The sequence below is a fragment of the Macaca nemestrina genome, chromosome 5 (genome assembly GCF_043159975.1).
Source record: "Macaca nemestrina isolate mMacNem1 chromosome 5, mMacNem.hap1, whole genome shotgun sequence".
Taxonomy (NCBI): domain Eukaryota; kingdom Metazoa; phylum Chordata; class Mammalia; order Primates; family Cercopithecidae; genus Macaca; species Macaca nemestrina.
This window is the reverse complement of record NC_092129.1, coordinates 146,498,187-146,512,896: the sequence shown is the minus strand read 5'-3', so window position 1 is coordinate 146,512,896 and position 14,710 is coordinate 146,498,187. Positions and strand designations below refer to the sequence as shown.

Here is a 14,710-nt window from a genome sequence, read left to right as displayed (position 1 = left end):
TGCACACACACGCACACATGCATACACACACGTACGCACACACGCTTTATCTCATCTAAAGCTCTCTTTTCAACCTGAGGCAATGATATGCCTGGAATTACCTACCCAAGACGGAAAACTCCCTCCTAACTGAAGCCTGGCCTTGCCCTCATTGCGGAATTCCCATGCAGATCAGTGAGTCCACCAGAATGGTGTGAGCTCCCCAGGAGCGGGGAAGCCACTGATGTCACATCCTGACAGAGAGGCTGGGGCTGGATTGGCACTTGGTGGAGGCCTTGCGTCTTGATTCTGATTCTGGTCCTGTTGCTGTGTGGTCTTTGAGGGGAGCGGGAGATGCAGTCTTACCGTCTTTGTTATATCTCCATGAGGGGACATTTTGTGGGTGTGAGGATCACTCCCCACCATCAGGACCACATGATACAGCTCCTCAGGGAACAGAACCGCAGCCCCTGGAGCTAACCCTGGTCCTCTCACACCACCTCCCTTACCAAAATGTCTGTCTGCCCTGACCCCGACATCCCCACAGGTGACCTCCCCAGCTGCTCCTCCTTGGGGTTAAACATTGCTATCTCAAACTTCTCATTTCTGAGCGGGAGGAAGAGCACGCAACACGAAGCCTCACACACTTAGAATGATCTAGATTTCAGGTTGATTTCTTCCCGCACACTTAGAAGATAGCATGAGGGCTTGGGGCTTCGCGAGAGGGTACTGACCAAGGTCACAGGGTCCGTGAAGGGCCCAGGAGCAGAGACAGAGAGAGGTGCAGAGGCGGTGGTGGGTGGGGCTCCCAAAGTCAAACTTCTCTTACAATTTTACCCAGGGCCGATGCTAACATGTAAATAAACAGACAAGTGAATAAACAAAGGGGTGTTTATATAAGAAAAACAAATAAAAATGCTTGTGTAACACACCACACATACCACACAGCCTGAAGGAGCCCAGGAGGGGCATCTCTTTGGGGATGTCCTAAAGAGACAGGGTGGGCACCGTCCTTCTGGAGGGAGGTGGACTTGGAAGCCCTTCACTGCCGCAGGAGCATGTTGGGGAGGGAGGTGTCCGCCGATAACCATCACGGAGGTTTTGCAACTGAATGTTGCAGCTGAGGACTGGGCAGAGCCTGCCTCCTTGGGCATGGCCCTGTGTCGGGGAGCAGTGAATGCGCCCTGGTGTACCACAGATGGGCAGAGGGCTGAGGATCCTGTGCCCGAGATGAATCTAGCCAAGAAATGAAGCCAGCGGGGGGCTCACGGGATCAGGACCCTGCTCACACACCGGAGGGCCGTCTGCATCTCATCCTGGGGCACCTTTCCAACCTTTGGGGTTGCCTCCTGGCGGAGCTTAACAGGCCGAGGCAGCTTCCTGAGCAGCCTGAGGTTGCTCCAGCTGGGTAGAGACGGCCACATTCCAAGCTCCGGGGTGGCAGGGAAGCTGGGCAGGGAGTTCCTACAGGGAGCGGCAGCCCAGGCTTGGGCAGGCAAGCACTGAAGGGTGGTTCCTCCTTCCGCGGAAAGCCAGAGGCCGAGGAGATGGAAGAACAGGTGTTCAAGGGGGACCCGGACACCCCTCACTCCATCTCCTTCTCGGGCAGTGGATTCCTCTCCTTCTACCAGGCCGGGGCCGTGGACGCCCTGCGGGACCTGGCCCCCCGGATGCTGGAAACAGCCCACCGCTTCGCGGGGACATCGGCGGGTGCTGTGATCGCCGCCCTGGCCATCTGCGGGATTGAAATGGGTAAGGCCTGTGTTCTGGGTCCCCTGGGAAGTCTCTTGGGGGATTCCACAGAGACAGAAGGAGCCTGAGGGAGGCTGGGGATGCTTTGGGGGACAAAGCCAGGCCTGGATGGCAGGAAGGGAAGGGAAGAACTGGTTGGAGTAGGACAGCAGCAGCTGTGACATTTGAAGGTTGAGGTCTGCAAGGCCCCAGTCTCTGACCTGCAGGGTGAGCCTGGACCCCTGTCCCTCTCCCTCAGTGCCCTTACCTGTGAGATGCTCTGTCTCCCAGCGCCTGGGAGAGTGAAGGGCAGTATCTCCCTCAAACATTGAACATGGTGCTGTCAGAAGCTACACCGAAGCACAGTCATACATTGGGGTTCAGTGTTGCTCCTGCCTGGCCTCTTTCAAAATGAAAATACCCTTGGGAGAGGCAACTCTTCAAATCTCTATCACCCTGATTGGGATGTATTGTCCACCATTTCCAGGTGGCTGGAAAGACGAACGCCCCGAGGCTGGAAGGGTAGACAGGAGAGAGCCCAGAGTGGGAGAAGAATAGGAAGGGGTGGGGAGAGAAGACAGAAGCTCTCACTTCACCTTCTGTCCTGCTGGTCCAGGAGCCCCAGCGAGAAGGACTGCTACGTTGCTCACCCAGAGAGAGAAACTGTCCCAGGGAGCAGATGCGTCTAGCAGCCCCGAGGAACAGGCCCAACAGCCTAGTGGGCTACCTTGGAGGGGTATTTTATTCATTTACGGAGCTCCTGTTCTAGACGGGGCCATGTTCCAGGCACTGAGGACAAAGTCCCTGCCCTTCTGGAGCAGAAATTCTAGAGAAAAGAAGCAGATAATAAACATCGAAACAAGGCATCTTCTAGGATAAGGTCAGGAAGTGATATGATCCATGAATAAAATTAAAGCGGGAAAAGGACTGAGAATAAAATGGAGACTATTTTAGGAAGGTGGTCAGGGAAGACTTTCTGAGGAGGTGACATTCAAGCCTAGAGCTGGGTATGGTGACAGAACAAGCTACTGGGAGCTCCTGAAAAGGAGAATTCCTGGTGAAGGAGCAGCCACAAAGCCTGTGGTGTGGAAAAGGTGGTGGGAGGTCAACCCGGGCCAGGTCATGTGGCCTCAGTAGCAAGCTCTGATCTCACCTAAGAGAGGGGAGCACAGGCGGCTGTGACAGTGGGCGGGGAGGGGCAGAGAGCGTGAGCTCCTCACGTGGGATCCCAGCTCTGCCGTTTCATGACGCGTGCCCAAAGCAAGTTATTGAACGTTCTGCGCCTCTGTTTCTCTATCTAGAAAAGTGAGATCCTAGTCGTGCCTGGTTCCCGGCATCGTTATAGCAGCCGTCTCCAGCCTTTATGACACCAGGGACTGGTTTTGTGCAAGACAATTTTTCCACACACCAGGGTTGGTGGGGGATGGTTTCAGAATGATTCAAGCGTATTACATTTGTTGTGCAGTTTACTTCTATTATCATTACATTTTAATATATAATGAAATAATTATACAACTCACCATAAGGTAGAATCAGAGCCCTGAGCTTGTCTTCCTGCAAGTAGACAGTCCCACCTGAGGGTGATGGGAGCCAGTGACAGATCATCAGGCATTAGATTCTCATAAGGAGTGTGCAACCTAGATCCCTCCCATGAACAGTTCACTAGAGGGTTCACCTCCTATGAGAATCTGGTGCCGCCACTGATCTGACAGGAGGCGGAGCTCAGGCGGTAAGTTAGTGAGCAATGGGGAGCCACTGTAAATACAGATGAAGCTTCCCCTGCTGCTTACCTTCTGCTGTGCGGCGTGGTTCCTAACAGGCCACAGACCCGGGGCCATGGCCTGGGGGTTGGGAACCCCTGGTTATAGGATTGGCTGAGCTAATATGAATCCCTGCTTAGAACAATACCTGGCATATGGCAAGTGTTCGGAATGTGGCAACCATCTGATTAGGCTTCTTAAGATCTCTGACCGATGGGCAGAGTGTGTTTGAGGGGGCAAGGTGGAAACTAGATGAGGGAAGAGATTGGGTTCAGGATGTGCTTTGAAAGTAGAGGCCATGAGACTTACTGGAGGGCCGGCTGGGCTGTGTGAGGGAGAGGCTGCAGACAATAGCCTCCTCCCAGCCCAAGCAGGGTACTTCCTGGCTGGGGACCTCTATGCTGGGTGGAAAGTCTTTATTTTAAAGAATAATAGTAATGCCCATTCACTGAGTACCTCTATATATAAGATTTTTTTTCTTTTTAATATCTCACAAGTAATAAACACATTTTTCTCACTGGACAAAATTCAAACAATGTGAAAATGTATAGAGTAAAAGTAGAAAGTAGAAAGAGGCCAGGCACGGTGGCTCATGCCTGTAATCCCGGCACTTTGGAAGGCTGAGACAGGTGAATCAGAAGTTCAAGACCAGCCTGGCCAAATGGCGAAACCCCTTCTCTACTAAAAAAATACAAAAATTAGCCAGGCGTGGTGGTGCACACCTGTAGTCCCAGCTACTCGGGAGGCTGAGATGGGAGATTGCTTGAACCCCAGAGGTGGAGGTTGCAGTGAGATCGTGCCGCTACACTCCAATTTGGGTAACAAAGCCAGACTCTGTCTCAAATAAATAAATAAATAAATAAATAAATAAATAAATAAATAAATAAAGAGTAGAAAGAAAGCCTCCATTTGCCTGGGTGCGCCTAATCCCACCGTCCCTCCTCTAGCCAGTGCTAAGGGCTAGGCATGGATCTTTCCAGATCTTTTTAACGCACTGTCTTCTGTGAATGTAGCCGTTAATGGCTCTTCCACAGTGAACTCCAGGCCTTCAGAATGGGGCTAGGGTGACAGCCCCTACTCTGTCCTGGAGTCACAGAATTCCTGCCTTGAAACACCTGGTGCAGGGATTCTCCTTCCTTTTCCAGGCACCTGCGTTGCTCGTCTGCTCCATTACTCTCACTTTTCTGTCTTTATGTCATCTTAAAATATAGCATCTGGGCGCAGTGGCTCTTGCCTGTGATCCCAGTACTTTGAGAGGCCAAAGCAGGAAGATTGTGTGGGTCCAGGAGTTCAAGACAAGCCTGGGTAATACAGGGAGACTCCATCGCAAAAAAAAATTAAAAATTAAAAAAATAATAAAAAAAAAAAGAAGAAGAAGAAGAAAGAAAGAAAGAAAAAAGACTTTTCAGAACTAATTTAACTCATTCAGTTTGAATACCGCTGCAAGCCTACTTGACCAGGCTGTGATGGTCACGGACGGCAGTGGTGGGAACTAAAACCTATAAAAAGGACATCAAGCAGCGGGGTGTAATCAAGGACTAGACTGTGGGCTGCTCATAATGATGGCAGAAGTCCAGGGAAGGGTGAGGGAGGTGTGTGTGGGACTCACTCTGTCCACTCAGTAGCATGTTTATGAGACTTGTCAGTGTCACTCCAGTCTAGTTCATTCACTCATTTAACTGCCATACAATTTACTCTTAACTAGCACTTCCTTTCTATCAGGCACCATTCTACCTCTGGCATATTAACTCATTCAGTCCTCACAACAGCCCTCCCAGGTGAAAACTGTTATTACCCCATTTTACAGAGGAGGAAACTGAGTCACAGAAAATTTAAATAAGTTGCCTACAGTCACATGGATAGCACTTGGTAAAGCTAGAATTTGAACCCAGTCTAGCCAGAGTCTACATTCTTATCCTTTAAATTGCCCTGCTTAACAATGCAATGTTAAGGGGTGCAGAGGCAGGGTTGGGGAGTCTCTCTGAGCAGGTGGAATTTCCACACAGAACTGAAGTGGGTAAGGGAATGAGCCCAAGAATATCTTGGGGACAGCATTCTATGTAAAGCAAAAGTCCCTTCGTTAGTTAGAAGCCGAAAAGGAACCAGGGCTAGGTCTCCGGTTTTTCTTCAAGTCTCTGTATTCCTACGCCACAGTACAGTTAGTCATTTTATTGATGGATATGACCAATTTCCTTGTTGTTACAACCGTGCTTGTTTGTGTCTCCCATGCTCACATGGAATGTATATCATTCTAGGGTATTTGTGTCATTAACTTTGTTAATGACTTTGATAAGTTACTCTCCAAAGCAGTTGTACCAATTTAATCACAAGCAGCAGATATGAGTTCTAATTTCCCCACAATGTCACACTTGAAAATCTTATGCCAATCTAACAAATGTGAAATTGTATCTCATCTACTGTATTTAATCTACCTATCCTGATTGCTAGTGATGTTCAGCATCCCCACGTACTTATTGACCACTAGACGTTTCCTCTTCTGCAACTTGCCTGCTCACCACATTTCCCTATTTTTTCCTACTGAGTTATCTTTTTTCTTTAATGTGTAGACGTTCTTTATATATTCTGTACACTTATCATTCACCAGTTATACACAATGCACCTCTCTTTTCCCACTCTATGTCTTGTATTTTTATTTTGCTTTGATGTCTTTAGTTACTCAGATATTAATTTTAATGCTCTCAAATGTATCCATCTTTTCATCTTACAATTTGGGTTTTGTTTTGTTTTTGAGACTGGGTCTCATTCTCTCACCCACATCGGAGTGCAGTGGCACATTCATGGCTCACTGCAGCCTCGAACTCCCAGTCTCAAGTGATCCTCCTGCATCAGCCTCCTGAGTAGCTGGGACCACAGGTGCGTGCCACCACGCCCGGCTAATTTTTAAAATTTTTTCGTAGAGTCAGGGTCTCACTATGTTGCCCAGGCTGGTCTTGAACTCCTGGGTTCAAGCGATTCTCCCTCCTCAACCTCCCAAAGTGCAAGGTTTACAGGTGTAAACCACTGCGCCTGGCCATCCTCTTATATAATACGTGTTATAAAATATCTTTATTACAATTATTTCTTCTACATTGTCTTTCGAAAGTTTTAAAGTTTTCACATTTAGGTTAATTCCTCAGGAATTCATTTTGTTGATGGTTGAGGTAGAGATCTAATTTTTAAATTGTTTTGCCATGTGATAGCCAATTAGAGGCTATCTCCACACTTACTTGAAATGCTGCTTCTGGAATATTCAAGTGTCTCTTCTATTCTGTTGGCTCATTTGTCTATTTCTGTTGTAATCATTATAGTCTTATAATAAGGGGTTCATCACCTATGGCGAGCAATCTCCTCCTCTTCCTCCTCCTTTTTTCTTCTTCAAATATTGCCTCCATTATGTTTGGCCCTTTCCCCGCCCCATGTGAAAAGCTCTGCTGGGCTTTTGACTGAAATTGCATCTTCCCATTTATAAATACAGTTGATCTTTCTATTCTGGTCTTTTTTTTTTTTTGTCCTTCAGTAAAGATTTTGTGTGTTTTATTAGATTTATTTTTCCCTTGTAGTTTTATTTTTTATTGCTATGGGAAATGGGATCTTTTTTTTTACCTATAGCATTTTCTTTCTTCCCTCCCTTCCTTCCTTCCTTCCTTCCTTCCTTCCTTCCTTCCTTCCTTCCTTCCTTCTTCCTTCTTTCTTTCTTTCTTTCTTTCTTTCTTTCTTTCTTTCTTTCTTTCTTTCTTTCTTTCTTTCTTTCTTTCTTTCTTTCTTTCTTTCTTTCTCTTTTGATACAGAGTCTTGCTCTATTGCCCAGGCTGGCATGCAGTGGTGTGATCTCAGCTCATTGCAACCTCCGCCTCCTGGGTTCAAGAGATTCTTCTGCCTCAGCCTCCTGAGTAACTGGACTTACAGGCACCCCCCACCACACCCAGCTAATTTTTGTATTTTTAGTAGAGATAGGGTTTCACCATATTGGTCAGGCTGGTCTCAAACTCCTCACCTTAAGTAATCCACCCACCTCAGCCTCCCAAAATGCTGGGATTACAGGTGTGAGCCACCGCACCCAGCTAGCATTTTCTGAGGCCCTCCTCAAGGTCATGTCCCCACTTTTGTAGCCAGCTTGGGGCTTTTCTGTCCTGAGATCCTGTGTTTTTTTTCTGTGAAAGCTGAGGTGGCAGAGGTGCATCTTCTGACATGTATGCCCAGTTTTGCGACCAGGCCAGTGCAAGTCACATGCAAATGTTTGTAAAAGCACTTAATACAGTGCCTAGTTTTTACTAGAGAGGTGGTAACCTTCATTAACCCATTCATTCACCTAGGAGGGGTGGTCTCCGTGATTGCCATTGGGGGGTCCAGAGTTTCCAATCTTGTCAGAAGTGGGGTTGGAAACATGCCTTGAAGCTGCATTTGCATAATTTTGAAAAATAAAATGTTTCTTATAAAAGAATAGTGATTTGGCAGACTTAAAACCCTACTCCCACTTAAGCTACTTCTTGGCACCTTTCTCCCCATAAAAAACTGGCAAGCCAGTCTGTCCCTCCGTCCTTCCCTTCCTCCCTCCCTCCCTCCCCTACTTCCTTCCTTCCTTCCTTCCTTCCTTCCTTCCTTCCTTCCTTCCTTCCTTCCTTCCTTCCTTCCCTCCCTCCTCCCTCCCTCCCTCCCTCCCTCCCTCCCTCCCTCCCTCCTTCCTTCCTTCCTTCCTTCCTTCCTTCCTTCCTTCCTTCCTTCCTTCCTTCCTTCCTTCTTTCCTTCCTTCCTTCCTTCCTTCCGTGTTAGTTGAGCATATACTAGGCCCTGCAGAGGATGTGAAGATACAACACAAAATGAAACTCTGATCTTGCTACAAGGAGCTTATAGTCCACTCAAACTTAAAGGCAGCTACCAAATAGTTATAATGCAAGAAAGTTCCAATTGAGCTGGGTACGGTGGCTCACGCCTGTAATCCCAGCTCTTTGGGAGGCCGAGGCGGGCGGATCACAAGGTCAGGAGATCGAGACCATCCTAGATAACACAGTGAAACCCCGTCTGTACTAGAAATACAAAAAATTAGCGGGGCATGGTGTTGGGCGCCTGTAGTCCTAGCTACTCGGGAGGCTGAGGCAGGAGAATGGCGTGAACCCGGGAGGCAGAGCTTACAGTGAGCTGAGATCACGCCACTGCACTGCAGCCTGGGCGACAGAGCAAGACTCTGTCTCAAAAAAAAGAATAAAGAAAAAAAAGAAAGTTGCAATTGAATGTTAGAGAATTATAAGGCATAGGAGTGCAGAGGGATGGAGAAAACACTTCCAAACATGGAAGGCCTCATAGAAGTGGCATTTGGGCTAGTCCGTGCTTGAAAGGTGAGTAGAAGTTGGACAGGTAGAGACAGGTTGGGCAGGAACCAAGGCTTCCAGCAGGGATGTAGCATGACAACACGACAAAGCCACGCAGTGGGGAAATGTGGTGCCTCCAGAGCATGGTAAACAGTGCAAGTCAACTGACGTCGGGAATTGAAAGGTGTAGCCTCTCCTGTGGTCCAAGTGCCCCTGCCATGTCTGCACTCCAGCTAGTCGGAAAGGGAAAAGGGAAGGGCACAGTCCTTTAGAGCAGGACTCGGAGGTGATACACGTCCTGTCAGCTACATCCCATGGATTGCAATTTAGTCACATGGTCACACCTGACTGCAAGAGAACCTAGGAAATGTAGACTTTATTTTGGAAGGCCATGTGGCCAGCTAAAAATCGGAGGTTCAATTACGAAAGAAGAAGGGGAGAATGGGTATTGGGGACAACGAGCAGTCTGCGTTGCAACAACCATAATCAATGGCATGAGGATCCTGGAGAAACTCTGCCCCTGCCTGAGACCAAGACCATGACTTCATAATCACAAAGTTGGCCAGGTGCCTTGGCTCATGCCTGTGAGCCCAGAATTTTGGGAGGCTGAGGTGGGAGAATTGCTTAAGGCCAAGAGTTTTAGGCCAGCCTGGGCAACAAAGTGAGACCCTGTTTCTACAAAAAAAAAATAATTAGCCAGATGTGATGGCTTATCCCTACAGTCCTACCTACTCAGGAGGCTGAGGTGGGAGGATCCCTTGAGCCCAGCAGTCTGAGGCTGCAATGAACTACAATTGTGCCACACTGCACTCCACCCTGGGCGACAGAGACCATGTCTCTAAAAACAAACAAACAAACAAACAAACAAACAAACAATCACAAAGCCAAGTCCACTTTGTTGTCTGGGAAAAGGCTCAGCTCTGGCCCACCAGCAGCTGCCCTTCTGGCAGTGGAAGCATGAGAGCTTCGGTCCTGCAGCAGGGGGCCTGGGCAGTGTACCATGGCACCTATTGTGTCCCCTGCCTAGAATGACCCTCTGCCCCCCTTTCAGAGAGAAAACCTTCTCCCCAGACACCATCCCATTTTACCCCACTCCATCTCTCTTTTCCATGATGTCCAGTTTGCCCATAAAATCTGTCCACCTATTCTAGCATTTGATGTTGTACAGTCTTAACTGTTACAGATACGGTGTCTCATTTCATCCACTAGGTTGGCTGAGCAAGCTGAGATCTTGTGGGTCCTATGGCTCCCACAAACTGCTCATAAAACAAGAGCTCCTTGATAACGTCCTGGTGTTTGCTGGCTATTGGCCAGTGTGACACTGAATGTGTCTTTGCAATTTGTATTTTGTAGTTTCCCTGGCTCTTGGATGATTTTCTGTAGTTATGGATATGGATAATGCTAGGATATTACAGTGTCAAGGTCAGCAAGTCCAACTCCCTCATTTTACAGGTAATTGTATTTAGACCCTGGGAGAGAAAGTGACTAGTTGGAGACAGACCTCACTTAGGTCAATAGTTTCCAAACTGTGTTCCAGGGATCCGTAGGGTTCTGCAGATGGGGAGGAAAAGCAGGGGACAGACATGTCTGAAGCCCTGGCTGCACTAGTATAGCCCTGCTGTTGTCCATCTCATACATGGGGGATCTTTCTAAAATTATATTTGAAGAAAATCTTTCAGTAATTTCTTTTAAAGTTTGAGAATTGCTGTTTGAGCCCGGTTCCCACAAGATGCAGACAAGGAGGTTGAGGATCAGATTTTGGCTGAATTACGGTGATGAAATAGATGATTCATTAGCTCATTCATTCTAGGTCCTGGGGATCTGGCCGTGAACAAAGCAGTGGATGTCCACCCTCATGAAACTGACATTCTCTTGGTGAAATTAAACCATAGAAAATTAAACATATAAAAAAGGCCAGCATGCGTGCTCAAAGGAGAAGATAAAGCAGGGAAAGGATGGGAGAATGACACAAGGGCACAGTGTTGGGTGGGCTGGCCTGCGAAGGCCCCTCTGAGGTGGATGAAGCTAGGAGAGAGCCATGTGCACTGAGGGAAGAGAGTTCCAGGCTGAGAGATCTGCAGGGGTAGTTACCCCCCGGTGCAAACATGCTTGTGTTCTCAGAAAGGGAGGTGGCTTGTCCCTCTGGACAGGAAACAGGCTTCAAAGGGATCTTGCAAAACACATGAGAGATCCAGAGTAGCTGTATGTTTTGCCCCCTGCCCTGCAAATGTGTGCACAACAGGACCCAGCACAACTCCTCCCATGGAGACAGAGCACTGGAGAAGTATTTTGATTGGCCTCCCACACCCAGGCCAGTGCTTCCTTTGGCAGCTCCTGCCCGTCCAGTAGCTGAAATTCTCCTGGGGTCCTGGAGCTGAGGCTGGCTGGTTATTGTCATTGATAGGTGGCTCAAGGTGTATTCTGATCCACTGGGACTGGCACTGGGCTTCCTCTGTGAGAACCTCGCTTTAGTAACTCCTTTCCTTGGTCACTCATGCACCCATCTTTGTCACTCAGTTGAGGAATGAGACATGGTCAGGATTGGTGGAGAATACAGTTCCCAGAAAGGAGGAGGGCTGGGGCTGAACTTCCAACTCTGCCCTTGAGTTCCGTGGGTTTTTGGCTGGCCAGGGACCCATCTTGCCCTTGGTTTTGCCATCTGTAACTTGGATAATTGGAAACACATCTCTTGGACATTATAGTGAAAGACAAAAGAAGTCATGGATACATTCCTGGCCCAGTGCTTGGCAAATATTAGTCACAAAATAAGTCTTTGAAGAATGAATGTTGAATGAATGGATGAATAGGTGAAAAGAAAATTACCTTGAAATAGAAAAGCATAGATAAAGCAGCACTTTCCAAACTCAAGAATGTCCCAGAGAACGAATTAAACCTTATTAAAACAAACAGGCCGGGTGCGGTGGCTCACGCCTGTAATCCTAGCACTTTGGAAGACAGAGGCAGGCAGATCACGAGTTCAGGAGATCAAGACCATCCCAGCCAACATGGTGAAACCCCGTCTCTACTAAAATACAAAAATTAGCATGGTGGCATGTGTCTGTAGTCCTAGCTACTTGCGAGGCTGAGGCAGGAGAAATGCTTGAACCCAGGAGGCGGAGGTTGCAGTGAACCAAGATTGTACCACTGCACTCCAGCCTGGCGACACAGTGAGACTCCGTCTCAAAAAGAAAAAACAAAAAACAAAAAACAAACAAAAACAAAGATGACTGGAATCCAGCCTGGTCTAAGCAATGTTTTTCATGATAATCGTGAGCTCATCTGCACAAGGACTTGGTTTTTCTGCGGGAATTCTGTGTGGCCCCAGCAGTGGAAGGACCCATCTCAGCTAGTCTGCACTGGCTCTGGCCAAACACCCTAGGATTATTGCTGACTTGGGAACACTTTTCATGTTAATTACTCTGTAGGTTGTATCAATTCAAGCTCTAAACCATATGTAATACAGATTTGGGTCTTCCATTTTTATGGGAAACTGTTTTTTCACCCAGATCCCTGTGCAGACACAAGCCACTGGCATCTCGCAATAGCCCAGCAGCCTTTGGAGGGTCCTAGCTTTAAGCAGAGGTCTCAGTTCACCCAGCCCAAGAATGCAGTCCCTGTCCCTGACAGCTTCTGGTCTGGTAACAGTCCCCGCAGTTACCACATCATCAGCTTTCCTTCTCATGTCACTGACTTTCAGTTCCCTCTTCATTTCTTCCTTTCTCGTGAGTTCAACCATGTCTTACAACTTTGTTTTATATTTTATTTAATATTGCGCTTTTTATTGTTATTGTTGTTGTTTTTGTTGTTTGAGACAGGGTCTCTGTCACCTACGCTGGAGTGCAGAGGCGCCATCATAGCTCACTGTAACCTCGAATTCCTGGGCTCAAGCGATCCTCCTGCTTCAGCCTCCTGAGTAGTTGGGACTATAAGCACGTGCCACCATGTCTGGCTAATTTTTAATTTTTTTTGTAGAGACAGGGTCTCACTATGTTACCCACACTGGTCTTGAACTCCTGGCCTCAATCGATCTGCCTGCCTCCGGCTCCCACAGTGCTGGGATTACAGGCATGAGCCAAAGCACCTGATCTCTTGTTTCTGAAGCTGGAGAGGTTCCTCTTTAGCTCAGCCCACCGTACTACTGGAGCTGGAAGTTCCTTAAGACCTGAATGAGAACCTCCATTTTTTCCTGTTGCAGGTATGTAGGTGAGTGTGAGTGGGTGTGTACATGTATATGTTGCCCAGATGTAACTTGGATTTCAGTCCTGGCTGCTGGGGACACTTTCAGAATCAAAATGTCTTCATTAAAAATCACTCCAAAAATTAGTTATCTGAGATGGCAGTGTTTTCTCTAAAAAGGTATTCTGCTCAAATTCACATCCTAGTGTCTTTCGAATAACAGCTATTTACCAAGCACTTAGAATGTGCCAGGTCCCGTGCTAAGTGCTTCATATGCATCATTTACTCTAATCCCCTCACAACCCTATGAAGCGATACTATATTTATATTCACTTTACAAATGAGGAAACAGGGATTTAGAGAGATTAGATAATTTTCCCAGGTTTATACAACAGAGCCAAGACTGGTATTTCTCTAAATGTCTACATTCTACATCCTCTCTAATCATGATTTCAGAAATTGCTTTGCAAGCAACATGACAGTTTTCTTGTTACACTCCATGGGTCAAGCAATTATTTATACATTGGTTAAGAAAGTGAGATCAGGCCGGGTGCAGTGGCTCATGCCTGTAATCCCAGCACTTTGGGAGGCCAAGGCAAGTGGATCACCTGAGGTCAGGAGTTTGAGACTAGCCTGGCCAACATGGTGAAACCCTGTCTCTACTAAAAATACAAAAAATTAGCCAGGCATGGTGGCAGGCACCTGTAATCCCAGCTACTCAGGAGGCTGAGGCAGGAGAATCACTTGAACCCAGGAGGTGGGGAGGTTGCAGTGAGCCAAAATCGTGCCATTGCCCTCCAGCCTGGGCAATAAAAGAGAAACTCTGTTTCAAAAAAAAAAAAAAAAAGAAAAAAGAAAGAAAGTGAGATTGAATGGCATGACAAATACAAAAGGACTTTTTATACAATATTATGGAGATGGTGTCATTGTGTAGTTGTTGTAACTCCCACTACCATGTTGGACCCAGTATCTTCCATCTCACTCAAAGGAACTTATGCTTTACATGTTTAAACCTCTCCATCCAAATGGGTAAAGATTCATTTTCTCCAAACAATCCCTTGGACTTTTTAGTAGAACATTGAATGGAAGATCTGGTAAAGCTCTGAATGTGTTCGTTACGCAGTAGAAACATCTATTTGGAAAACAACTCACGTAGGTGACATATGTTAATCCATCCCCCTGGTATCAGAAGGTGCTAACTGAGCCCCTGTGAGTGCAAGACACTGTATCCCCAACAGCCTTGCTTCATCTGTGTGTATGTGTATGTGTTATTTAATTTAATTTAATTTTTTTGAGACAAGAGTCTAGCTCTGTCACCCAGGCTGGAGTACAGTGGCAAGATCTCAGCTCACTGAAACCTCTACCTCCCAGGTTCAAGCAATTCTCCTGCCTCAGCCTTCTGAGTAGCTGGGATTACAAGTGCCCACCACCACGCCCGGCTAATTTTTGTGTTTTTAGTAGAGACACGGTTTCACCATCTTGGCCAGGCTGGTCTTGAACCCCTGACCTCATGATCCACCTGCCTTGGCCTCCCAAAGTGCTGGGATTACAGGCGTGAGCCACCACACCTGGCTTGATCTGTGTGTGTGTGTGTGTTTTTTTTTTTTTTTTTGAGACGGAGTCTCGCTCTGTCGCCCAGGCTGGAGTGCAGTGGCGCAATCTCCACTCACTGCAAGCTCCGCGCCCTGGGTTCACGCCATTCTCCTGCCTCAGCCTCCCATGGAGCTGGGACTACAGGCGCCCACCACCGCACCGGCT

The 14,710-nt window shown here is 47.4% G+C and overlaps 1 protein-coding gene across 4 annotated transcripts in view; it reads left to right on the top strand.

Annotated features, from left to right (window-relative positions):
• Nucleotides 1-14,710, top strand: part of LOC105474519 (patatin like phospholipase domain containing 1) — a 73,213-nt gene that overhangs the window by 27,150 nt on the left and 31,353 nt on the right. Inside the window, exon 2 of one of the 4 annotated variants that reach the window (XM_071097146.1) lies at nucleotides 12,749-12,971. The exons of 1 other annotated variant lie outside the window; for it this stretch is intronic. Coding sequence is in view for 2 of the 3 variants with exons in the window: in XM_071097145.1 (XP_070953246.1) it covers nucleotides 1,527-1,731 (205 nt within the window). In the remaining variant the exon portion in view is untranslated. Of the gene's footprint in view, nucleotides 1-927; nucleotides 1,732-12,748; nucleotides 12,972-14,710 lie in introns of those variants that run through there. 2 more of the 4 variants (XM_071097145.1, XM_011729255.3) reach the window with 2 other exon arrangements.